The sequence below is a fragment of the Psittacula echo genome (genome assembly GCF_963264785.1).
Source record: "Psittacula echo genome assembly, chromosome: 5".
In the NCBI taxonomy this organism is placed as follows: domain Eukaryota; kingdom Metazoa; phylum Chordata; class Aves; order Psittaciformes; family Psittacidae; genus Psittacula; species Psittacula echo.
In genome coordinates this window covers 10,306,721-10,333,117 of record NC_137739.1, presented here as the reverse complement: position 1 = coordinate 10,333,117, position 26,397 = coordinate 10,306,721, and the positions used below count along the sequence as shown (strand labels likewise).

General features: G+C 38.7%; 1 protein-coding gene across 13 annotated transcripts in view; it reads left to right on the top strand.

Annotated features, from left to right (window-relative positions):
- Nucleotides 1-26,397, top strand: part of LOC308220817 (multidrug resistance-associated protein 1) — a 57,969-nt gene that overhangs the window by 12,312 nt on the left and 19,260 nt on the right. For 10 of the 13 annotated variants that reach the window (XR_013956780.1, XM_080617292.1, XM_080617291.1 and 7 more), the window contains 18 exons: nt 3,825-4,001; nt 4,746-4,871; nt 6,573-6,710; nt 7,816-7,941; nt 11,010-11,071; nt 11,966-12,097; nt 13,120-13,347; nt 14,030-14,207; nt 14,936-15,097; nt 15,851-15,943; nt 17,090-17,293; nt 19,798-19,944; nt 20,302-20,389; nt 21,809-21,878; nt 22,766-22,892; nt 24,091-24,267; nt 25,299-25,466; nt 25,854-26,031. Coding sequence is in view for 12 of the 13 variants with exons in the window: in XM_080617291.1 (XP_080473417.1) it covers nt 3,825-4,001; nt 4,746-4,871; nt 6,573-6,710; nt 7,816-7,941; nt 11,010-11,071; nt 11,966-12,097; nt 13,120-13,347; nt 14,030-14,207; nt 14,936-15,097; nt 15,851-15,943; nt 17,090-17,293; nt 19,798-19,944; nt 20,302-20,389; nt 21,809-21,878; nt 22,766-22,892; nt 24,091-24,267; nt 25,299-25,466; nt 25,854-26,031 (2,581 nt within the window). In the remaining variant the exon portion in view is untranslated. Of the gene's footprint in view, nt 1-1,962; nt 2,307-3,824; nt 4,002-4,745; nt 4,872-6,572; nt 6,711-7,815; nt 7,942-11,009; nt 11,072-11,965; nt 12,098-13,119; nt 13,348-14,029; nt 14,208-14,935; nt 15,098-15,850; nt 15,944-17,089; nt 17,294-19,797; nt 19,945-20,301; nt 20,390-21,808; nt 21,879-22,765; nt 22,893-24,090; nt 24,268-25,298; nt 25,467-25,853; nt 26,032-26,397 lie in introns of those variants that run through there. The other 3 variants (XM_080617293.1, XM_080617287.1, XM_080617288.1) reach the window with 3 other exon arrangements.

Below are 26,397 nucleotides of genomic sequence, written 5' to 3'. Positions count from 1 at the left end.
ACAGGAAAAAAAAAAAAAAAACAACCTGAAACTATGTAACATCTGTTGAGATGTGGTTCTTTTGAACAAGTATAAAATGAAGCCAACAGCAGATCTTTTGTCTCCCAGCATCTACCAAGAAAGGAAAAAAGGAGTCACACAAGGATTCTTCTCCTGCGGGTTCCTGCAGTCGTTGTTTAAATTAAAGGCTGCTGCTAGATTATACAGTCTTAATAGCTGTAAACCTAACCCCTTTTTTCCTCGTCCCTCATGGCAGGAGACTGCTAGTTTGTGTAGGCTTTCGGTGGACGCTTGGATATCTTGTCAGTTGATGTGCTCTTGCAAAGTAGAAGGGTTAGCTGATCAGTCCGAGTGAAAATTGCTATTTAAGATGTGAAAATGGGACAACCTTGTGCTTTCATAGAACTTCTAAAACAGTGTTTCTAAAACTCAAGTTAGAAAAAAGTCATTACATTGCTAATTAATGTCTGTTAAATACAAGGGTCTGCTTCAGTGACTGTTTCTGTGTTGGTCCATAAAGAATACTGGTTTGTGCTGGGAAAAAAAAATAAAACTCTGATACTGGGTTTTTATAAAGCAAAGGAGAAGCATGTACTTTAAACTAGAAGAATTAGCCTATACTTGTTATATGAACATTGTGATTTGAATAGAAGTACATATTGGTTTCATGCTGAGTGACTCAGCCATGATTGAACCTCATAAAGCTATGGTATCTTCCATACAGAACTTAGGGTGTGCCCTTCTTTTGTAATTGATTGATGTCCTCTTGGCTTTGTACACTGAAGGCATTAACATCTCAGTTCGGACTGGTAGCCTGCTTCTTATGCGACCTCCTGACCGTCCCCTGCCCTCCTTGTTGGTTCACTGAAGAGTGGCCGGAGTGCCTTTTGAACATGCATTAACTGGGAAGCGTGCTCCCAGAGGCTGATGAACAGCTGGTCAGCCTGCAGGAAAGCCTGCAACTCCTGTTGTCTGAACCTGGGTGAAAGGCACCTTGTGAGGGCATCAGGTGCTTAGCAGGAAGTATTTGGTCTAAAGCTCTGTTCCTGCCTGTGCTAACTGCCTTGTATGAACATAGCTTGAGAGAACTGCACCTAGGGAATTGGCAGGAAAAAATGCCACCATGTCTATCTTTTCATGCATGTTTTCCTCATCTTTTATCATCTGAAATGAACGTGAAATGGAAGGGGCTTCTGCACCTCACCTGTGTGTAGCCATTTCTGGTGTACGCAGAATAATAGCGTATTTGGTATCAGCAGCCTTTGGATCAAATCCTGGAAAAATGTGAAAGAAGATACACTCATCTTGCTGCAGCTGTTAAATTCTAGCAGTAATCTTACTCCAAACCACCCTGTTGTCCCAACTTTTTGTCCTTAACCCTGAAGTACTGTTGCATTGTACCCTCTTGCCTTTCATGCAGAAACATGCAAATATAAAACTGAAATGAAAGACTGCGCATGTTTTTAGAATATGCTTCAGCCAATATGCATAGCAGTCATGCATATAGCACTTCTTTCTTTTATTTAGCCACGTGGCAATGGCATGTGCATTACCCGCTTTGTAATTGCCTGTTTCATTTTACAGCAAGCATTTAAAAACACTGAAAAAGGAGATAGAAACTTTCTCAAGCAGTGTGTAGATCTTAAAAAAACCCAAAACCCAATCAAACAAAAAAACCCAAAGAAGCCCTCAATGAAATGTCAGTGTTCTTTGTTTGTTGTAAAGCTGATTACATCCTCTCAATTTACTTGTATAATCATATGAACTATCTTAATTTGTGAATTGTAAACTGTTCTGCAGTCATGAGACTTTTTCTTGGCTGTTGTGCTGGAGCAGAGCAGCTGGGACTTAGAAAGCCAAAAACATTCGTGCAGTAGCTAAATGTAAGGATGACTCAGCTGAAATTTCTGATGATGTTCTGCAGTTGGGGAACTTAATAAGCATGTGGATTGCCTACAGTACCTCACAGCCTCTGCCACGTTGCGAACAATTTACTTGACTCATATGCAGACACAGTAAAACATGATCAGGCATTTTTATGCTCTAGTAGTGTTAATTTCCTTGAATTGGCTGTGTTAAGTTCAGAGATTTTTTTTAAAATATTTTTCTTTTTTAACTGGCAAATTAAAAATGATATGAAGTGAGAAGAATTTTTAGAATGCTGTAGAAATAGAGGAGAAAAGTAACAGCTGTGTGTCCTGTGCATACTGTCTGTTGTTTCTAACAGAAAATGTCCTAGATTCTGACAGAAATTGAGAGGGAAGTGCGGAAAGAAGATACATTTGTGAATATGTTTTCAAAAGAAGGTTGTTTTTTCTTTTTTCTTCTTTTCCTTTTCAAAACAAGACATCTTCATATGGAACAATCAAATTTGAGGGGAAACCTACTCTATGCTAAAATATTGACTGGTTATCCTCAAATTGACGTTTTTACAAGTTGTATTTTCTGCTTCTCTTCAGATCTATTTTCCTCTTATTGTGACTGTTTAATTGAAACTGTTTAATCAGTGGAAGATGGGGACAAATAAGGATCAAAGTATGGCAGTGGGATCTATTTCCAGCTTTGATGTTAGAATAGAAGGGACAGGCGCTACAGCTCCTTTTGCTTCTGTTTCCTCATCTATAAAATGTGGATAATGGCACTTATTTCTGTGACTAGCTCAGGCTTTTATAGAGGAGAAGGATTACTGACTACCATTATGTGCCAGTAGTGGTACTGGTATTCTGTGCAGTTGTAAGCTGCGCAACTGGCTGAAAAAATGCTTTGCAACTGAAAATGACACTGAGCCTTTGGGCATGGGACTGCTACTCTTGGCTGTGCAGCCTTTAAACAGAAGCCTGTCAGTTCTGCTTTGGCTGTTGGTTATTGCAGTCTGTCTGCAGTAGCGATAATTCTATATTGCATCATTTTTTTTTTTTGAGAGTTAGAAATCTACAGCAGTTGAGAGGAAGTGCCCCTTATGGTAATTGACAGCAAAGTTAGTAATTAGAAGGTAAAATTTCCTGCAGCAGATTTCCCTAACTCAAGCCAATCATAAATGTGGTATGAAAGTTCATTTTACTCAACAGTCTGTCATTGTAAATAGTCCTTGTACCAGTAATGGAAATTGTGATTGTGTTTCTATTACTGTAAATTTTGAGTTGATGTATGGTGGCTTATCTTGTTTTTGAAAATTGTGTTAAGAGAAATAGGAAAACATTGAATTACATTGATTTGCATTTTGCTGTTGAGTAAGAAACAGGCTGCAAGGGGCAAGCCTTCTACTTCCTTCTATGCCCTGTTGTTCTGAATTACCAGGAAGTCTCCACTGGGTTTGCTGCAGACAGCTTGGGAGCCATGAGACAATGTTAAAATAGTGAACTGATGTTGTTGTGTGGTGTTCACTTTTGCTGTATGCCAGATAATGTTTCCACACTGAAATTTGGCAATGTGGTGTATCTGAGTATTTATACATGCGTGTAAAGTAGTTATAATGGGAGATAACTAGCATTGTCATGTTATTTTTCTGCAATGATAATATGAAAGTCCTTGATTAATACTGTTAAAGATCCTGATCAATATTATTAAAGATCCCAGTATTACATTTATGTGTTATGGTAGCTGTGTATAGACAATGTCATCTTGTAAAGGTTTAAAGCTTCTAAGCTATAAAAAGTGCAATAAAATTAGATACACCACAGAATGAAGCCAGTTTAATACAAGTAGAAATAAATACACAAGAAGGGATACAGAATAAGACAGGTAATGGCTATTTTTTTCTTTTTTTTAATACTGAAGTTCTGTGTTTGCTTTTTCTTTAACTCAATTGATTTTTCTCTCCCCAGGATTGGAATCTGACATGGCACACAGAAAATCCAGACTTCACCCAGTGCTTTCAGAACACAGTCCTGGTCTGGATTCCTTGTATTTATCTGTGGGTCTGCTTCCCAGTGTACTTCCTATACCTTCGTTATCATGACAGGGGATACATACAAATGTCAAACCTTAACAAAGCCAAAACGGTGCGTGACTTCTTAAAAGCAGAATTTATTGCGCCTATCTGAAAGTTTGAATCTATTCTCAGCTATGCTTTAGCATGCTATTTTTGTTGAGCATCAGTCTTGGCCTGTGTGCACACTTAAGCTGTGACTTACTTGTTCTACTTGTGTTTGATTTCCAAGCCTTATGTGTTTGTTGCCCTTTTATCAGTAGGCTTTGTAAGACCCGATGGAAAAAAAAAAAAAAAAAAAGAAAAAAAAAAAGACTATTTTAAGGCAATTCAATCTCAAGACCTTTATTTCAATAATAAAAAGATTTTGTTATCCTGTCAGCTTCTTAAGTTGCACAGCATAGATTTCTAGAGCTGCTGCAGGTGTTCTATTCCACTTCTGTTGTGAAATAAGTACTTAATGATTTCTTACTTTTTTTTCGCCTCCTGTAGAATAAGAGAAAAGTTTTAAGGACTATAATAGCATGGTGTGTTGGAGAGGTTTTGCCTCTGCAATCTGTTATTCAGGAATGAGATTCACCAGCTTTCTGCTTCATGATACACTGAATTACGTGGTACTAAAGATCAGTACTTCTCTTCTAGTGGGGACCCAGTAGGTAAAGCCAAATAACTCTTCTTTTGAGCATGTTGTAGAATTGCCCAAAAGAGATGGTCTAATTTTGACTCTTCTACTAGCACATAACATCTAGTGTTCATGTATATATTGTGCTGCCTAATCTGTGTGAACTGATGTATGAAATACACTTTTGTATTGCAGGCTTTGGGCTTAATACTGTGGATAGGCTGCTGGGCAGACCTTTTCTACTCTTTCTGGGAAAGAAGTCAAAATATTTTTCGAGCTCCATTTTTTCTCGTTGGGCCGACAGTATTGGGTATAACAATGGTAAGTTCTTCCATTATGGCTTTTGTTCATGCAAAGCCTGAAGCAATAACATACATCTTAGTGTTACTCAGTGTTGTAATTCTTTAAACTACGATCTTTACATAAAGAGTCTGCAGTTGAACTGGGAAATACTTACTCTGAAATGTCCACTTTCTTGTAACAAAAAATTTCAGGACACCCTGTTCCCCTTTCCCCAAGCCAGCTGTGCGCAGTGTGTTGCATGTCAGCACACAAGCCAGTGCTAGTTGTCTTGCCTTATTTTGGCAGGCTTGAGCTACTGTTCATTTAATAGCAAGCACGGGGTTGAGAAATCAAGGTGGGAGAACTGATTAAACCTAGATAATACAAATCACACTGAACTTAGTAAAAGACTGTCAAAGGCATTGCATTATTAAGTATCTTACTACAAACTGTTGCATATAACATTCGTAAGTGCCTGTTTTCGTTTGATGGCATGGTGGAAAGCCTTAAATGCCTGGAGGCACACAGGTATCCTCAGCTAACTCTTTTCTACCTAGATGCGCAAGTATTGTCTATTTTCACACCAGTAGGAAATCCATTTCAAGGAAAATGCAAAAACGCCTTGCTGTCGTGGAATGGACTCAGTTGGAGATCAATGTGATCAGACAAAGCCATTTATTATAGAAAACTAACTCTTTATATACTATTTCTTAAAGTTTGCATTAACTTGGCCCATTGTGATTGGATACATATCTTTGAGGCCCTTAACAAACATATAATTGGTTAAGCACAGGTGTGAGAACCTGACCTTCAAAGTTTTCCAACAGTCCTCAATTTAGCAACTCAGTAAATTCCAGCTACTTCTTATCTTGCTGGGATTCTCACCCTCAGTGCCTTGCTCCCATCCTCCTTCACCTTTTGTTGTTCTTGGTTCATGTCGAACTCTACCTAGGCACTTGCTGATCTGGGTACATGGCCGTTCTTTGCCAGAAAGTCATCCACACCTTGCTATTCATTTCTTGTCAGTTGCCTTATATTTATCACAGCCTTGGAATGGTAGTGATTAAACATGATACTCAAGGGGGGGACAGGACAGGACACAACAACCCAAACAGCAGCAGGAACAATAACAATAAAAGCCAAAGAAAAAAACCCGACTGCCCTTAAGCATGCTGTCAGATGCAAGAACTGTGAAATAGTTTGTGGTCATTTAATAGTGCAATTGGTGATTGAAAATGCATGTCGCAGCAGCCAAGTGAGATTACTAAATTTTACCAGCTTCCTAAAGGACTCTGAAAACACACAAAATACAGAAATAGAGTAATATTTGATCAGTGTTGTTTGGTGTTGTGGCTTATATGGAAAGAAATCTTTTTATTTTAAAAAGAACTAGTCTTGGAGAGGATATAGTTTTGCTATAATTGCATGTTGACTTGTGATGTAGAACCAGAAAGTTAAAGTAAAGTCTGGCAGCTTTTGACAGTGCTTTTGTGTGTGTGGTCATTTACTTCTGTGTAATACGTATTTCTTTTCACTTTTTTGTCCGCTTGTTCTCTTTACTGCTCTAGAGCATTTAATGCTTAAAGGTATTTTTGAATGACACTTAAAATCTCTGGGTGTTCCTGGGAGCTACTGGATTTGGAATATTAAATAAGCACATGTTGACACAGTACCTTGTATACGTGTATAATGTTGTAAAACTTAGTGTGTATGTATATTTTTTATCTTGCTTGTCCACAGTTGCTTGCCACATTTTTAATACAGTATGAAAGAATCAAAGGAGTCCAGTCTTCAGGTGTCATGATGATTTTCTGGCTCATCTCATTGACATGTGCTACAGTGGTTTTTAGATCCAAAATAAAACATGCCTTAAATATGGTAAGTGATTGCTAGCCTCATTCAGTTGAAAATAATCCTAAGTACTGCGGTGATAGAGTAATTGCTTTTCTAATTGTGCCACTCAAGTCAGTGAATGGTTCATTCAGTGTACCTTTGTTCCTTAAAGAATAAAAGCAAAGTAAGAAAGACATAATGGCTCTCCATTAGAGATGCTAGTGAAATCCATAGTGACCTTAACTGCAGCAACAGTTGCCAAGAAAATTCTCCTAGCTGTTCCAGAATGGGGATGTGCCTGCTTGAGTACAATAAAAGTGTATTATCTTTGATATGAAAACTGTTCTGGGAGTTTACTTTGTCTTCCCGTAGATTGTACAGTGGATTTACAAAAACACATGGTTTGATGGTTACGGGGTCTCATCTGCTGAAACAAAATAAAAGTGTACAAGTGAAATATTTTTATGTCAGTCTGTTTTATAGTAAGGCCACCTCAAATATCAGATTAATTGTGGAGCTGCCTGAAAACGGCATCACTTTGATTTCTTTAAGCTGTAGTGTGAATTTTGAGAGCTTTCAGCCAACTTTTGTCCTTAGCTGTTGGGAGTGGGATTTTACTGGTGAGTGTGGGAGTATGTGTCCGTCTGTCCTGTGCTCTGACTTTGGAGGTTTATGCTTTATGTATCAGTCCTGATCTAAGAAATGGAAGAAGCTCTGGAATTTGAGTGGAGCGCAACAAATTGTAATCTAAATTTTGCTCCTCTAATTTTTATGTGCATAGTAATTAATACATTTGCCTTGAAAACTTCTTGCCACCCAGTGCAAAAGTGCCTTCCTCCTGTAAAGAATACATTGACTTCAAATTGGGGCATGCTGTGTTAGTACAAACAGTGTCTTAAAGAGAACTTCATTACAGAAGAAGTTCATGTTTTGTGTGTTTATTGCAGTGGTTGTTTAAAAATAAATGGTATCTTCCATCTCGTCACCCCTTTCTTTACCTTCCCTTAACCAAAATAGCCATTGACTTTAATTTGCATGGGGTTGGGTAGTGTAATATTTGTAGAATTTACAACTGGTTTATGTTTAATAGTAATGTTGTTTTAAAAAAATTCCTCAATCCTGCTAATTGGAATATCACTTTCCTTTGTAGGGTGCTGAAGTGGATGCATTTCGTTATGCCACCTTCTGCATCTACTTTATCCTGTTACTTGTACAGCTCATCTTGTGTTGTTTTCCAGAACGACCACCTTTGTTTTCTGAAACAGTAAATGATCCTGTAAGTGTTCAGTCTGTGCTATCCTGTGTGCAATATTCTGTACAATGAGTTATAGAGCCATAGTTTCCCAGATGCCAAGTAGTTAAAATCTGCTTGACTGGTTTGCAGTAGAGTGTTCTTTCTGCTCTTTCATTGGTGATGCAAAAGATGAATCCCATAACATGCAAAACAAGGTGGACTGTATTTAAGAGAAAGAGGAAAATATACTGTTGCAATCATTTCTGAATAGCATTCCTGGAGGTTAAGACATATGTGTTTTATTCAGTAATGCTTTTGGAAATCAGTGGGAAATGCTGATTTTTAAATGCTGTCCTCCTAGTCAGCCAATACTGTTCAGCAGGCAGTAACTAATAATGATGTGCATTCCCTTCCTGTTGGTGGTGGGGAAGAATCTACACCTGGAAAACTTGGGAATCTGGATAGATGCATTTGATTTCCATATTTACTTTTCTTGCGTGAAGCAGAAATGTAACCAGCTCAACTGCAAAAGCAGCTAGCATTAGAGGGTGGTCTGCAGTTAGGAATTTAATTTTGTCTAGATGTATACGTTCTTAATTGTAAGTGTTAGCTATATGGCATGGACCTGAAGGGACCCAAGAGATGCAGGGTCCTTATAGTGCTTGCTTAGCCCCAGGCTGGACCTCCTGAGTCACAGTGGGGTGACACCTGTTGCTGGCAGGGGTTTGGATGTGCCAATATCAAGTGTAGAAACCTCAGTTCTTGTGTTTGGTGGCTTTATTTAATTAGTTATTAAAAATAAGGTGTAATTCTGGTTTGATTGCTGTTAGGTATCTGTTAGGCACTGACTTATGAAGAGAGGTGTGAAATGTGTGAATGTGTGAAGGAGGAAATAAGTATTGCCTTTAACTGTGGAAAAGGTCCATAACCAGTTGCACTTACTGAATTAGTTACCTCTCTGTTGGTATCCAGTGTGCCAGTGGTGCTCTGCATTACCACTGGCAGTACATCTATGCGTATATACCTGGAGAAAAGAGTATATTGCTCAGTCTCTGGATCCTCTTCATCTTTGGGTTCTTTTCGTCTCATGCAGATACGAAATGTATATGACAGGATGCTGTGAATATATGGAAATACATTTATGGATATGCAAATATATATATGGATATATTTCTGCTTTGATCATAGTTAAAATAATTACAGGGTGCTTTGATACTACAGTGGTTTAGTTTTGTGTTCTGAGTATTTCTAGGACTGTCTGTAGGAAATAGGGCACACTTAAAATTTTAACCTTTTCATGAGTGGTATATTTGTTGAATATTATGATGCGGAAAAGAACAAAGCAGGTCATGTTAGTTAGTCTTAAATTCTGCTTTATTACCTTCTGCCAAGCACTTCCCAACCAGACATTTTGAGTAAAATCTTATTATATGTTCACTTAAGCAAAAAAGCTACAGTGGAATTTCTAAGATGTAGGTGGTGATGTATAAAGTCAGTGTGTTTTGTCTCGTTTTCTCTTTGTTTGCATTGCTGAAGGGCAAACTTGTTACAACTTGTCTTCATTCCATCTGCATGAATGTCAGTAGGATTAATAGTTCTTTGTGTAACAACTCATTTTATCAAAAACAGTACTGTTTTAACAGTAATCCAGTATGTTTTAGTGTTTTAAACTTTTGCTTTATGCGGATGAAGTCCAGTTTTTGGTGGTATAAGATCTAGTGGATGTTTGAATTTAAGAGTTTCCACCTGCAATTAGATTGGGAAAAAAAAAAAAAGTATAAAGGAAAAAAAAATACAACATTTTATATAAAATTCAGAATATTTTGTAATATTGTTGAAGTTGAAAGTATTCCCTGTATTTCCTGAAATAGTAATATGTCTGTCAGGAATGCTGGCATGGCTGAAGGCTGAAATTACCAAGCTCACTTCTCCCCTTTTTCTTCATGTCTCTGAGTTTAAAACCTTTGTTTATTCATTAAGGGATGGTGTGGGATTTGCTTGCAATCATTTTGTTGTAAGTGTTTAAATATTTTGGAAATGTGGAACTCTTATCCCTGATCACAAAAAGCATCCATCTCATACATATTCTCATTGTTCCCCACAAAGTTGCACAGAACCTTGTTGTGTGCAGAAAAGGAAATCAGGAGCCCGTTTCATGTAGCTTGTTTGCAACACACTTCAATTATAGCTTAGTGGAGAAGGCAGGTTACACAAACATGACTTGAAAAATGCACATCTTGGAACTCTTAGCTCTGTCTTTTTTAATTGCAGTACTTTTATGATGTTTGGTGACTTCTGTAGATGGAAATGTCTGAGCTGCTCCAATTATAGTTGGTAAAAACCTAGTGGTTTGTGTGCTGAAGGAGTGGCTGATGTGAGCATTTTTTATGTGCTGTTGAGAGCAGTGAAAGAGGGAAGAGAGAAATCTGCACTGAAATTCTGCAAATGAATCACCTTCAGTGCCTTTGAAATTCCTCCAGCCTTCCTCTCCGCTGTTTTAACCCAACCAGATTAGGGAAGGATGTTAACCTGAAGAGCAGTTAAAACAGCCATTGGGCTAGATGTAGAACATGAGGTTTCTTGTGCTTATTGATGAATGAAATGCAGGGGTTTAGGGGCTGTTTTGGGTTGCTATTACTGAGTTTATAATTTTTTTTTTCTTTCATTTGTTCATCTGTTCTGATGGAGTCACAGTACTTAACTGTGAGAACAGTACAACTGAACTGTTAGTTTGTGACTAACTACCCAATTAACCTTTACGCTGCCATATGGTAGCACACCTTGCATTGTTACTGGTAGGCACTGGTCATGACGTCTTGAGAAGTTGTCTGACCTGTACTATCTTAAAAAATTCCCTCAACTACTTGTTGCATTGTTGATATGGGATACTGCTCTTCCTGTGCCCCAGTGGAGTACACTGTTTACAGCCCTGAAACTGTGCTTGTGTTTCCTGAACAAGCTGTCAGTGGCATAAATGACAAGATTAGCAATGTGTAAGTAAATACTATAAACAAAAGGAATTTCAAAACCATCTTCTCTGTTTGGTTTGTTTCTTTTGCCTCTGGATCACTCGCTTTGTATGTGGATTGATTTCTTTTTTTCTCCTTCAGAATCCATGTCCAGAGTTCAGTGCTTCTTTCCTCTCCAGAATCACTTTCTGGTGGATCACTGGGTAAGATCAAGATGATGCATAAATCACCAGTTAAAGTTAGATGCCTTTTTAGGATCCTGCTTTCAGAATTAAATTAGCAGTAATCATGCAATAATGATTTTGGTTCTTTTGTAGATAGATTTTTTTTTTTTTCTTTTTGATTTTATTAATATTTTTTACTTCCTGTGTGGAGTCTTTGTAATTTAAGTTTTGCCAGTATATATTTAGTATGTTTGCTGAAAAAATATAATGAAAATTCTTTGGGAAATGCAAGAAGATAGAAGTTATCTGCTCTATTTAAAAACTAGGGCATTCAAAGCTGTTAGCTCCAATAGGTGTGGATTCTGTTTATTTTTCATTAACTTAGGTTAGGTTTTGCTGTATAATTTGATCACAACACATGTTCTTGTGAGTTAAAACACAGAAACATGTAAAATAATAGTGGTGTATAGTTGTGGTTGGTACTTGGCCAGAGTTCTAACAGAAAGCTGGATGAAAGGCATTGCTTTGTAAAATTAAAGGCTAATAAAGATTTTGAAACTTTGTAGGCATGGGAATATTAATTGCCTGGCTGATTTTCAAATGAGATCACTACAGGCTTTCTTTTATTTTCCCTGAAATTTGAATCCAGTGGCATATCCTGGATCCTTGGATGTTTTAGTATCTTGATTCTCACAGTAAAGATGGTAGGTTGTATGTTTTAGCATCTGGACCTGTGTTGCTAGAGGTGCTCTTGCACACGTTTTTGTAAGCACTGTCTCTGTTTTGGGGCTAGATGTAAGGACCACTGTCTTATGGCATATATATATATGCCATAAGACCTATATACACACACACACACACACACACACACACACTCCTAGACACGTATCTCTAGTGTTCTTAAATACATGGTGCTGATTCTTTTTAACACAGGTTGATGGTTCAGGGTTATCGGAGACCTTTGGAAGCCAAGGATTTGTGGTCATTAAATAAAGAGGACAAATCGGAGGAGATAGTGCCGGGTTTGGCTAGAAACTGGGCAAAAGAGTGGGCAAAGACCAAGAGGTAAGTTCAGTTATCCTGGCTGGTGTATCTTTCAAGATGTGGAGGTTCAAAAGCTTAAGTTACTCAGCCTTTACTTAGAGGTGTTTTGTCATTCATTGTCAAGCCTGTTTTTGTAAGGCCCAAGCGGCAGCTCTGTATTTGTCCTTAGGTGCATACAGAACAGGAATTAAGTAAGGTGTTGTGTGTCTTCTTTATGAAAAGCTGCATCAAGTTTCCCTTAGTCTTTTGTGATCTAAAGCTGTTTCTTTTGATGTGTGTTTTTTCCCTGGGGAGGGAATGTTTTTACACAGTCAAACTTCAGTCATAATTTAGGAGCTTGGGCTCCCTCTATAGTTAGTGAAGCCACAGGAGGGCAATTCAGGGTATAAAAGTGAGCTGCTTATTTCTTTCCTTTGACTATATAGGGAGCCTGGGCATCTAAGCCAGATGACTAAAATTAGAAAGACTGCATGCCTGCAGTTTCCATTCTACTTTCATCACCCTTTACTGTAGGAAATAGAAGTACCTTTTCATTGAAGGAAATTTGCTGGCTTGCTTACACAGTGTATTTTTACATACCGCTTGTCCTGAGAAGTTTGGAAGTATGTAGTCTGGCATAAGCCAGATGTATGTAATGAATGTGTTCAGTCCATTGGGGATGACTTGGAATAAATCTGACTGCAATCTTTTAACTCTGGTGTACAGTGAGGCCTTGATTTTGAAGAAAGTTTAGCGTACTGGGTTCTGGAATAAATAAAGTCTTTTGCTCTTTAACACATGTTACAGCCGTTATTCCCTCTGGCAGACATATAGAAAAGATTCTGCAGGAATCTTATTTATCCGTACAAAGACGACTTGTGAATAGCCAGTTTGTTTAGCTATGGCTGTATGATTAAAAAGGTGTTTGATTGGTAGTAAAACCCAGTTAAACTGTTAAGAAGAGGAGTAAACAGCTTATAAAAGTCTCATTTGTATACTGTGCATTTTCCCAGTTGACTTTATGCTTGCATAAAGGCTACATTATATACCTCCTCTTATTTCAGGCAACCATTAAACATGGTATACTCGCCCAAAAAGCAACAAAAACCAAGCGACTCAAATGGTGATGTGACAGAAGAGGCTGAGGCCTTGATCATAAAACCATCTCAGAAGAGCTCTGAAGCATCTTTATTCAAGGTGTTATATAAAACCTTTGGACCATATTTTCTCATGAGCTTCCTGTTTAAAGCTGCACATGATCTCTTGATGTTTGCAGGCCCAGAAATTCTGAAGTAAGACCTATATACTTTATTATTGTATTAAAAGTATGTGGACAGAATTCCAAACACACTGGTATTTGACTCACCAAGCTGCTTTGCCTTCAGCTGGTTCAGTGGGGAAGAGTTTCATGCAAGCTAGAGACCAGGCACGTGAGCAATTTTGGTCCATTGATTTTTCAATTTATAACAAGATGTATCAAATATTTGACTTTTTATGTTCCTTTCCAGCACTAGGAAGGCCAGGCAGGAACTTAGTCAACAGCAGCAAGAGAGTTTATTTAATTCTAACCTGTAATGATTGTAGGATTACAAGTTGCAATAGGTGAAGCAACAGAGAGCTAAGGGGATAGGAGGAGTTGTACTGCTTGAAGGTGAGAGATGTAGAACAACTGTAAGCAGTTGTAAAGTAAGCTGTAAGTATTTTAGATGGAGGGAATTTGAGACTTTTTAGTGTAGCTCCAAGAGAATGCTGCACGTGTAAGGTATGTGATACTTTGGTTTGAAGTAGTACATTGTTAGGAGAAGAGTGATGTGTGCTAGTATAAAATGTTTCTAAGAAGTTTGCTGAAGTGTTTTATCTAAGGCTTGGTATTTTGGGTGCTTGCATGGCCCATGTAATATTTGGCATAATCTGAGGTTGTAACCCTGACTTTTCATTTTCATATATCAAGAGAACTAATTCCTCTCTCCACAGATTGCTGATCCACTTTGTAAATAACAAGGCAGCCCCAGACTGGCAAGGCTACTTTTACACAGGGCTGCTGTTTGTTTGTGCCTGTCTTCAGACACTGATTCTTCACCAGTATTTTCATATTTGCTTTGTAACTGGAATGAGGCTCAAAACAGCTATTGTTGGTGTAATTTATCGAAAGGTAGGTGTTTCTTTAATTACACAACAATACCTCTTGGTGACTGTGTGAATGCATCACTTAAGTCTGAATAATTTAATTAGTTAGGAGACTGTTAGGCTGATTCCTAGCTCTTAATAGAAATAAGAGAGGATCTCATTTATAAATAAAAGCCTTTAAGGTAGAACAGCTTTCTAATTTACTAGTTCATGCACCTTCTTCCTGCTGCCAAACAAAGAAATCTTGGCTTGGTTAGAGCAGGGGTATGAAACTGCTTCAGTTTGTGCAGAAATTAGGATGCATCTACATTTACAGCTTCATTTAGGACTTGGCAACAGTGCCACCTCATCTTTGAATAAGTTGGAAAAGTCTGGAAAGCTGTGGACTGATTGCTTTGTGTGAGAAAAATGTGTGATGAGAAGTGAAGGTTCTTACACTATAAAGAAAGGCCAAGCAAACAGTCCCGTCCCACCCCCCCCAGCAAGAAAATCACCAGTCAGCCAACCCTAACCTCAAAGACTGCTTGTTGCCTTTAATTCTCTATTATTTTTAAACCCAGCTGCTTGGTTCAAACTTTACGACTTGCATTTTGTAAGATGTGCAGGTTAAACAGAATATGAAGCAGGAAAAGGATTGATTGTACTTTAAAGATGGAGCTCTGTAAAGCAGTTGAGGTCTGTGAAGAAAATGCAAACGAGTCAAGGCTTCCTTCATGTTGCCTTAATTGTTTTTTATTTTTAATCTGCACCTAGGCACTTGTTATTACAAATTCTGCTAGAAGGACTTCTACTGTGGGTGAGATTGTGAATCTAATGTCTGTGGATGCCCAGAGATTCATGGACTTGGCTACCTATATAAACATGATTTGGTCTGCACCTTTCCAGGTGATATTAGCACTGTACTTACTGTGGCAGGTGAGTATTGTCTGTTGTTTATTATTTTAACTTTTGGCAAAGTATTGCTTCTTCTAGTCATGACTATAGACAGCTCTTGTTCAGACCACTGGAGGGTTTACAGCAGTGTGCAAAAAATACTGTTTCTTTAGAAGCCATTCAGTGCTGCTTTTGTCACTGCTCAAGAAAGAAAGTGGGAGGTTCTTAATTTGCATGCTGAGTGCATGTGGAGAGTTCTCAGGTGCAAGTTACTATCTTTTGAGGGACTGCAGCATCCATCTCACTTTCCACTTGGTTTAAAGAAAAGTGGTCTTGGTTCTGCACTCTGAGAGTCGCCATGTGAGGTGTTTGCTCATATGTCACCAGGCTGACTTCCTAATCCTCACTGTCAGTTGGAAAGGTAACAAAATTCCTCAAGAAGTTGGCCACTCCCTGCATGGGTCTCTATTTTAGAAGAGACAAACCAGTGAAAATTGGAAAACATTAAATGATCTCTGGATTTGTGTATAGAGCTATATATATATATGGGTAGGTAGACCTATATCTCAATGTACCTCTCTATTTGAGGGCTATATTTGTGTTTGTTTCAAAAATCAAAGCACATAAACATCAACTCAAGCCCCTACTTGATCCTTCTTTCCCCTTGCTGCTTTGAAAAGTGAAGAAGAGGTTGAAGAGCTATTTCAGAATGCTTTTCTGTAGCATGCACGGTGGTTTGACATAAGATTTTTAAAAATAAGTCTGAATAAATGTTTACAATTAAGTGCTTTTCAGAATTTAGGTCCTTCAGTGCTGGCGGGTGTGGCTGTCATGATTCTTCTGGTTCCGATAAACGCTGTGATGGCAATGAAGACAAAAACGTATCAGGTCAGAACCTTTATACATGTGACAGTGCTTTTAAGAAACATGTTCTGTTATCTGGCTTGTTCCTGTGGTCTGTCCTTTTATTTTTTTTCCTTCCCTCTATTTATCCCTTAAAGGAAGGAAAGGGAAAGAAAGGTCAGAGGTGTTGTGTATGCAGAAAAAACAAACACATGTACTTTCAGCCTTACAGCCTATCTGTACATAATGGTCTAAAAAATTTTCCAGTAGTTAAGACCAGGGTAGCAGGTTAGCCAGCTTCATGAAATACCTGATGACTGGATTGGAATTAGTTTAGTATTATCTTGTTGCCTAAGAACTAAAGGTGCAAATGTAAACTACTCTCTGCCTAATGAACTTTAATGAGTGAAATATTCACATTGGCAGGATGGTGGTTGCAGTGTTGGGGTGTGTGTGGTTTGTTCATGTCTGTCTTCTAGGACAAGTCTTAGTTGTTGGGGGAGACTTATTTAGCTCTGGGTGTTCATCGAAATATACCACAGCATTTAGTTGCCACATGGAAGAAGTATGGATATTGGTTCTGTCACAGCCACACTTCCACTAGAAAGAGCTACCTGGGGTAGCTGTACCAGTGCAGTCTACTGACTCTGCCTAGTGCTGAGTCAAAGCATCATTTCAGCTTTACATTGCTCTTATTAAAATAACTTTATGAAGACAGAAGTTTCTTCTTATAGCTCAATAGAAAGCTTTTTGCCTTAGCACACCATAAGAAAGCCATCGATAATGCTGAAAATGAAGCAAAACCAAATATGGTCTAAGGTTGGGTACAAACTGCACATTGCTGAAATTTGATTATAGTGGCTTATTTTTTAACTGCATTGTACCTAGGAGGAACCTGAACCCCAGGGCTCCCTGATGCAGGGTTAAGCTCATGTGAACCAGTGCCACAATTGTTAGATCTTGGTTCGGATTTTTAATTGCATGAAGCATTCTTTTAATTTGTTTAAAACATCTTGTTAATTCTGCACATTTGTTTGTTCAGATAGCGTCTCAGATTTCCTGCTTGGGAAGTTAGTAAGCTTTTGATGATAATGAGGTAAATTTTGCCATTGCAAAATACAAAGCTCAGAATTTTGTGATTTTGCCAAGTATTGTGCTCTGCTAATTATTTTTTTGCAATGTTGTTTTTAGGTGGCTCAAATGAAGAGCAAAGACAACAGAATTAAGCTGATGAATGAAATTCTCAATGGGATTAAAGTTCTGAAACTTTATGCTTGGGAATTAGCCTTCAGAGAGAAGGTATTAGAGATCAGACAGAAAGAACTCAAAGTCCTAAAAAAATCTGCTTACCTTGCTGCAATGGCAACCTTCACTTGGGTTTGTGCTCCTTTTCTGGTAAGTGAAACAAATCTAGAAGTCTGCTGTCTTTTTTGAAATCACGCTTTCCAAGGCAATGCTTGAGAACTTGTTTTTGTTTTGGATTTAATGAGTGGAAGAGTTAAAATGCCCTCTGCGACAGTGGGAAATTCAACACTTGTGTCTCCACTTCTCCATGAGAAGACACTACTGTTTTGTTTGAAACTTAGCAACATTCCAGTTGGAATTACTCTAGAAGTTAATGGCTGAGGTATTTAAAAAATAAAAACCTCCTCTGCATCCCCCTCTATTTTTGGTGGTGTACTTGAGAACATTACATGTACTGTCAGATACAGAAGAGGTAACTAATGGGCACAGTACCCTCCAGGTGGTAGGTGGGGCTGAGAATAAAACTTCCCTTATTTCAGCATCTTTGAGAGCAGCAGGTCCTTAGGTAAGACTCCTTAGTGGAGTGGGACATTGTGCACCAGGTATACCTCTGGCCTAGGTTCTCCCAGCATCTGTTTAAGACCAGTGTGGAAAGGTAAAGCCATTGCATACCCTGAGATTGCTTCAGATTCTCATATAAAAAAAGATATTCTTGATATGTGAGGCATCCCCACTGTGTTTGTGGTTAGCTTACATTTATGCTAATAAAAGGGAGAGAAGGGTGGGATCACATCAAATGTCTTCAGACCCTATTGGAACAATGGGCCATTGCTCTTGTCTGCAGAAGCAAATAAAAGGCATGACTACATTAGGATAAAATATGTGCCATTCCAGCTGAAGGTGTTTAAGTGTACTTTCCAGTCTCAGATTCCTTCCCAACAAACATTTTTAGTGTTTACATTATCTTTTGGGCATGATGAAAGGCAGAAGAAGCAGTGCCCTGGATAGGAAACATCAGCTGCATTCTTAAGTGAATGCTTTTCTAAAAGAAGTCTGAGATAGTTTTAATATAAATACAATATTAAATGAAGTTTCTAAATAAAACTCTGCAGGTGAGCTCCTTAATGCTGTTCTGTGGAGTCTGAGAAGACAAATTTGCCTAATGAATAGCTCTGTTTCTCAGTGCACGTTGTGAATGTGTGGCAGTGGTCCTACACCTTTGGGGATGTGCTGCTGGGGTAGAATCGGTACAGACCCAATTGCAAGGTTGCTGTTTAACATCTCATTTCTTGGTTTTTTGTTCTGTTGTATGTGTTCTTCTGAACTTCTGATTAAGGAATTATTGTGGATGCCTACTTGAAAGTACTTTTGACATGCAAAACTCTTTTTTCCTTTACTCTTTCTCCTGTTTCCTGTGGCCAGGGCTCTGTAAAACATTTCTTAATAATGGTGTCAGGAAACTCTTCATTCTGCAGTGCCTCCCCTACTGCTATGTGTGCTGGTAAGAGTGTATTTTAGACTAACTGCTGGTAACACTAATGTGCAGACATGCTGCTTGTGAGGTTATTCTTTGGACTCTGCCTTGTTTTTGATCTCTGTAGGAGGGCTTTCTCCCTGGAACATCGTTGTCCAAACTAGGGATTGTACAAACAAGCTACTGTACCAGGCACAATGGAGTCAGCCGCTGTGCAAATAACAATACACGTCTTCACAGCAGTCAGATTTTTAACAGAAATACTAATGTCTTCATGGATGCTGGGCTTAGATGAGACTCTTCCTTAGGTGTTTGAGCTAATTGTTTCAAGTCTTGTGGGAGGGGGAATGCTCAAGATTGGCCTACCTTAATTTCTTGTTTTAAGTGGCAGTCTGTGAGAAAGAGTTGCTGGATCTTGTGATATACTGAGGTATGAGTGTTGTTACCATGGAAGAAACACTGTGAGGGGAATAGATCTGAAAGTAAAACCATGTGGTTTTACTTCGTTCAGTTTTGCTATAATTTAACACATTTTAGGAAAAGTAAAGAAGTATACAGATTTTTTAAAATTATTTTTATACCTTATGCCTGATGTTAACTGTGTTTCAATGTAATTTTCTTCTTCAGCATGGATCATGAGCTTTTCTGTTGTGAACTGTTGAGGTACCGTAAGGCTTCATCTTTGTAATGCAGTAGTGTTTCAGGTTTCTTGGAAAACAAGCTGTCCATTATAAAGTGAGCTGTATTTGAAAGTCTAGGTTTGTAGTAGTCTCTACAAAATATAAAATGGGGTATTTCTAACTTTTTTGTCTATATATGTTGCTGATCTGCTATCTGGTACCATGGGGAGTGCCTTAAAACTGAAAGAGAGCACTGAGAAGGACTAGTGATTGTGCCTCTCCTTCCCTTCTCCTGCAGTGTGACCACAAATATCCTGGGGCATTTGTGATTTCATACTTGCTGTGTGAAGACAGTGCGCACTTGACACCTTTCCAAGAGGAGCCATCAACTTCTCTTTACAACAGTAAATTTAAATGAAATATTTGTTTTGCAGAAAGTGTTGTCAGGAACAAGGAAGTTACCAGAACATTACTCTGATTCCAGATGTCTGTGATTGTGTGGACTCCTGAGTTAGTGGCTTTAAAGTTACAGTAACTGTATCCATTAAACTTTCTTTCAGGTTGCTTTGTCCACGTTTGCTGTGTATGTCACAATAGACAAGAACAACATCTTGGATGCTCAGAAGGCATTTGTCTCCCTAGCCTTGTTCAACATCCTCAGGTTTCCATTGAACATGCTTCCTATGGTTATCAGCAGCATAGTAGAAGTAAGACTTAGGTCATTAATGGGTGTTTCTGTGCAGAAGTAGCTGCTGGGTGGAAAGATTACATTCCTGTGCTTAAAAGAATGTCCACTGGTGAAATTCAGCTGCCTCAGAAAAGGAGCTTTGTATCTCCTTTAAGTGCTGTGCAAGCAAAATCATCAATCTCAGTTACGGTGGATGGGTGTTCCTGAGATCATCCATATTTCTTGTGGTTTGGGAAGTGAGAGAAACTATACAAGTGGATTCCAGGAAGGATTAGGAGTGCATAATAATGATGTAATACATACGTGGTGCAAAACAACAAGCTCTTAAATATAATGAGCAGAGTGTAACACAGTTTTGTATCCCTTTCCCATGCAGGCCAGTGTCTCCTTGAAGCGCCTTAGGGTGTTCCTGTCTCATGAAGAGTTAGATCCAGACAGCATAATCAGGAGTCCTATCACAGCAGGTGAGTTTCTTTTCCTGTTGAAAATGTATGCAGGTTTTGTGTGGCTTTGCAGTGTTTCTTCTGCCTTCTGTAACATTTACTGCATTTTGATGTATTTCACTGATAAATTTTAGCCAGAAAGCAGAGAAGGGAGTTTGTAAAATGAAAATACATAAAAGGTTCTAATGGATTCTCAGGCATTAGATGAATGGTTACATCCAGACACGTTCACTTTACAAATTACCTGTTGGACTGTTTTCAGTGTAGCCATTTGAAATGTGTAGGCAGTTAACCGAATGATTAATGCTGTGCCAAACCCCAGTGTTTTGAAGAACAGTCAGGTGGTGCTTCAGCACTTTTGAATGAGAAAAGATTGAGTCCCTGTTAGGGCACAATGCCTCCTCTACTTTTGGTTCTTTGTGGAGTGTCACTCCCAGTGTCACTTCCGCTGTATCTAGTGTTGCTGGTCCAGTTACACAGAGCCGTTTAGGAGACATAAACATGAAGGCAGATTTATTGAAAAAACTAGTGCCCTTTTCTTGCAAAACAAAATGTAAGTCAGTAATTTTTAAATGGTTTTCCTTGCATCATTTTTACAAAGATAGTGAAATCCCACTCGCTGCCTCTCATGATTAGCTGAACTCTGTATCATTTGGAACTAGATGATCTTTAGGGTCCCTCCCAACCCAAATCATTCTATGATTTAAGTCACTTTGCTTTATGATAAACAGCTTCCTTTTGGGAATATCCGTTTCCCCTTTCTCAGCTGATAACTGTGAATATATTGCTCACAAATCTTTAGTGTATGGGGTTTTTTTTCTGTCCATAATGGGTTGCACTTCTATGCTAATGTACATATTTACCTAGGCTAAGTAATTGCGTACTGGTTGAATTAGGAGTGGTGTATTCTTAGTTGTTGCTGTAAAATCTGCCGATGCCAGCACCATGCATGTCACTGAACAGGATTTTTGGTTATTTTCTTTGGGAGTTTGAAATTTCATTTTTATTTATATTTTTTTTCCCCCCCCATCATTCTTGTATTAACTTGGCTTCCCCCATGGAACTGGCAGTTTAGCTGATGCTTCCACTGAAGCACAAGTCAGATGGAGGCCTCTAGTTTCCTGAACTGAATTTGCATGTTGAAGTGGAGTTGCTGGATAAAGGAGTGTGCAGATGAGTAAGTCAGGATCTTTGTGTAGCTGACATTCAGGCACCTCCTGGGTACTGAATAAGTGTAACCTCAGAATCTCTGCTGTCTTGATAAATTCAGTAAACGTAGAACGCAAGCTTTTGGTAAGCAGTGGGTTGTTGTTCTGCTGCGAAAGTAGCTTTATACCTTTTCCTCTGTGTGCTTAGATTATCTTCTGTGGCACGTTCCGCAGCATACAATTCAGCTGCTTCCAATGGCGCTTTAATAAATATGAATTTTCTTTTTCTCAGGTGAAGGATGCATTGTTGTAAAGAATGCAACGTTTAGCTGGTCCAAAAATGATCCTCCTTTACTGAACAGGTAAGAATTAGTAATCTTTATTCCATTCCATAGTCTTGCTGCATCATAAAGGATCTGTATTGAATTATAAAATCTGCATGCAGAAGAGTTTGTTTCCGTAAAGGAACAGGAGAATAAATAACATCTGTTCTATGTGTATATTTTTTTTTAAACCAGGGGTTTCATGAACTAGAGGAATTTACAAAGTATGTTAGATGTATGTAATGCATAAAAGGGAGTAGCAATGGGTGCAATGGAAGGTTAGAAAGCATCAGAGATTACAAGTCTTGGTGTGTGCTGCAGATGGGATGAGCTCCATCTAGAGGAAGCAGACAGATCAGTGCCTTGTGATTATCCCTAGTCTGTCCCGGTTGTGCTGTGTCCTCAGTCTTCATTTTAAGACCCTATTCTCGCTGAGCTGTAGTCATTCTTAATACCTGTGCTGGAGGAAACCAGTGTACAACCTTGCACATGGTATGACTAATAAAGTAACTGGGGTGATGCAGCTACAAGCTGTGTCTTATCTGTGCCCTGTCCACTTCTTTAATTTTGGCTGCCCTTTATTGGGCCTTAAATATTCTTTGGTACAAGGATACTGTTTGGGAAGCATCTATTGGTATTTACATTTGTGTTCACAGCATTTGAGAGAAATATTGGACAGGTGGTGTTCAGTGTTGTTCTCCCTTCCCCCCCCCTTTACGTATTAAAGTGCCATGTCCTAAGAAGAGGACCCCTTGGTGCTTTCTGAATGAGAGGTTTTGTTTTCATACAATTAAAGTTTCTATGCTGTGTCAGCATTTGCACTGGATGTTCACATTGCTCCTGGGTTTATATGGTCTGTTCAATGAACTGTTTAACTACTGGGATGTGCCAGTACGCAAGGCTGAATTATGTGCACTTTATTTCAGCATTAATTTCACTGTTCCTGAAGGCTCCTTGATAGCTGTTGTCGGTCAAGTTGGCTGTGGAAAGTCTTCACTGCTGTCTGCATTACTGGGGGAGATGGACAAAAAGGAAGGCTACGTGGTTGTCAAGGTGTCTGAAGAACTGTTCAGCTATTTGTGGGTATAGCCAGAGGGATTCCAGATTTCCAAGTGATCTGGAGAGGGGAAGAGACAGCCTTTCAAATTAATGTGGTTTTAGCCTGATTTGCTGGCAATCCATGTGTATGCCTTAGCCTGCACTCTGTGTGATTGCCTGTTAAGCCTCCACCCAGCAATTTCTAATTATGTTGTTTTCAGATTTAGCCAAATAGACAGAATGAAGGAGGTCTCAAAGATAAGTATTCTGGTCTGGTAAGTCTTGTTAGCAGACAGGTGAAGAGACCCTATTATATATACTCCAGACTAAGGAGGAACAGTATTGGTTCATACCTTCTTAGACACCCGAGAATTACATGGAGAGAGGATATACCCAGTTACCCAAACATGGGAAAAGCTGCTGTTGTAATTTGTACTTTCTTAGAAATCGGAGTTGCACAGAGCTCACAGATGAAAAATGACCTGTAAGTAAATAAGTAAAAAATCATTGGTTTAGATTTTGTTGCTGCTCTAATGTATGGAAAGGGAATTATTTTTAGAACAAAACAAGTGTGTTGCATTTAATAGAATGCACATGTGCTCACCTCTGAAATTCTTCTGGAAAATAACAGCAGGTGAGATCTGAATCACTGATTATTTGTTCAGGAAGAGAAGGCAGAACTAATACTCAAAACAGAATACGTTGCAGTACCTCAGTCTCCTCCTTTGAAGTGACTTACATGAAAACTACTTCCCCTTCTTTCTGCAGAAATCTCTTGGCAGGGATGCATTTGCTAAACACTTGCATTCCAGATTAACTTGTTTTATGCAGAACATAATTTGTAACTTTATGAAAGAACTAATGACTATTCACACTCAGTAACTGTGCATTCTCCAAACAAATGTTTCCTTCAAGTTTACATTAGAGAATCATATTTGTTTGAAGTTCTTTTTGCCAACATACTTTCTATGTTTTTTACTTTCTACAGTTTTCTGCCAACGTACTTTGTTACATTCATTTATGTAGAGGTTTATAAAGATAACATTTCAGGGGAGGGGATAGTGCAGCAGCTACTTGGTGAAGTTTTGAAATCACCGTGGCAGTTCATGAGGTGGTTAGCACTGCCTGCCTCACACAGTCCTGCTGTGGTTTGCCTTTGTATGCAGACTTTTAGTCTAAGGTACTAAATAAGGAACTGTTATTTTTCTTGCAGGGCTCAGTAGCCTATGTTCCTCAGCAAGCCTGGGTCCAAAATGCAACTCTGCAAGATAACATTATCTTTGGAAGGGAGATGAATGAGAGCAGGTACAAGCGTGTGATTGAGGCCTGTGCACTGCTGCCTGATATAGAGATTCTTCCTGCAGGAGACAAAACAGAAATAGGAGAAAAGGTATTTAAATACCCACTCTACCATATCAGTGCTATTGCTTGTACTTATGGCTGCATGACTTCTGTTCTACTTTATCTTAAAGTTGTATTGAATTTAAAACATTCACAGTCGAAATCCTCTAGAAAAAGAGGCAAATTTGAGTCGTATGTTTTCCTTGTCTTTAAGCCTCAAAGGGGGGGAAACCTCCTCACCCCCCCAATTACAAATGCAAAAGCATCTTGCAATGGCAATTTTTTATCTCTAAGTTGCCATTGTCATAGAGCAGAAAAATGTATGGAAAAAAGGAAGAGGAGAATCTTCTGAATGCTGCAGCTTCATTTGAAACAAACACCTCCACCTTCCGAGAGTTACAAAACAAACCCCAAAACCAACTACCACACAAAACTGGCTCTTAGTTGCAGAAGTGTGTGGTGTGGGATTTAGAAACTTGCATGGAGAGTTGTACTGCTCTGCTATGGAAACAGGACTGGTCATCCCCTAACCATGTAGCTAGCAGGGTACGTGCATATAACCTGCTTGGCATTCTGCTGGGCTGATGTTTTGCAGAAGACAGGGGTATGTGCTTTGCCTGCTGACTAGATATAGGAGGGGTATAGCTGCCAACTGAAAGCCCCAGATTCAGTAACGGGTGCAGCTTTATCTTCCTTATTGGTCAGCAGGCCAACCAAATTGTAGCGTGTGAATAGAGTTTGTTAAATCAGAGGCAGTGCTGCAGAAATACAGCTGAGAAGTAGCCTCTGAATGTACAGAGTAGGTGGGTTGGTGTGGGTTAATTGCTTTATAAGACCAGCAGACACTTGACTAGCCCCTTACTGACAGTGAGAACCTAATAGATGTGCTTCTTTCCAAGAGGATTTTGACTGTGATTGCTTACACTGTTGTGGTAGTGAAATTATTTGTGATGGAGATCTGCTTCATACAATGCTGAAATGTTGCTAATTTGCATAAAGCACCTGTGACTTTATGCACAAACTGGCAAGACATCTCTTTCCAGCTGTAAATAAAGGGATCATATTTTCTTGTTTCCCCAGGGTGTGAATATGTCTGGAGGACAGAAGCAGCGAGTCAGTCTTGCTCGGGCAGTTTACAGTAACGCAGATGTTTGTTTATTTGATGATCCTTTATCAGCTGTTGACGCTCATGTTGGGAAACATATTTTTGAAAATGTTATTGGACCAAAAGGAATCCTGAAAAATAAAGTATGTCATAATGAGCTACTTGTCTCTAGAGAATGATTTGGTTTTCTTTGCTGAGTTTAAAAGATTCCAAGTTTGTCAAGTTGCATATTCAGACTTGTTTCAAACATCTGAAAAATGAAAGCATCCTTCTGAGATTTTTAGAGGACTGTTATAGAACACTTGAGTTTTTATAATTAAATGTGCTCTGGTTTCTGTAATTCACATTTTTCTGATGGAAAAATCAAGACAAGGACAGTATTTTTTTCTTTAAAATGCTAAATGCCTGTCCACAGTTCTTATTGTGTCATATCCAGAATTCAGGCAGCATGAGCAGTAGTTCAGCCATTGTATTTAACTAATCTCAGATGTTAGAAAAACCTTTGGTTTTCTTTTTCTTTTGCTATTTAGACCCGGGTTTTGGTAACCCATGCGATCAATTACCTGCCTCAAATGGATACAATTCTGGTAATGTCTGATGGAGAAATCTCTGAGATGGGCTCCTATCAGGAGCTGCTGAAGCAAGATGGGGCTTTTGCTGAGTTTCTTCATACATATGCCAATACTGAACAAAGCATGGAGAACAGTGGTAAGCTTACAAATAAATTCTCTTGGGATAAGCTGATGTGTGGCATGTTAAAGGAGTCATGTTAATGGAAAAATAGTAGCAATGGAAGTAAGGTTAAAAGAAATCACTATTTCCTGTGATATACGTATAAGTAAAGGTGCTTATTTCTTGAGTGCATTGAAAGTTGAGATTAAATGCACATTCTTTCTTAAAAATTAGCAAAATGTAAAGTAGATTTATAGTAAAATCTCTTTCACTTGAAGCATGATTCAGGTGGTTGTGAGATCAAGTAAAGGCCAGCAGGGGTTTATACACTCTTCCTGTGCTTATTAGGGTATGTCTTCTCTATGCAGATAGTTCATTTGGGAATGGGGAGGAGGAAGCAGC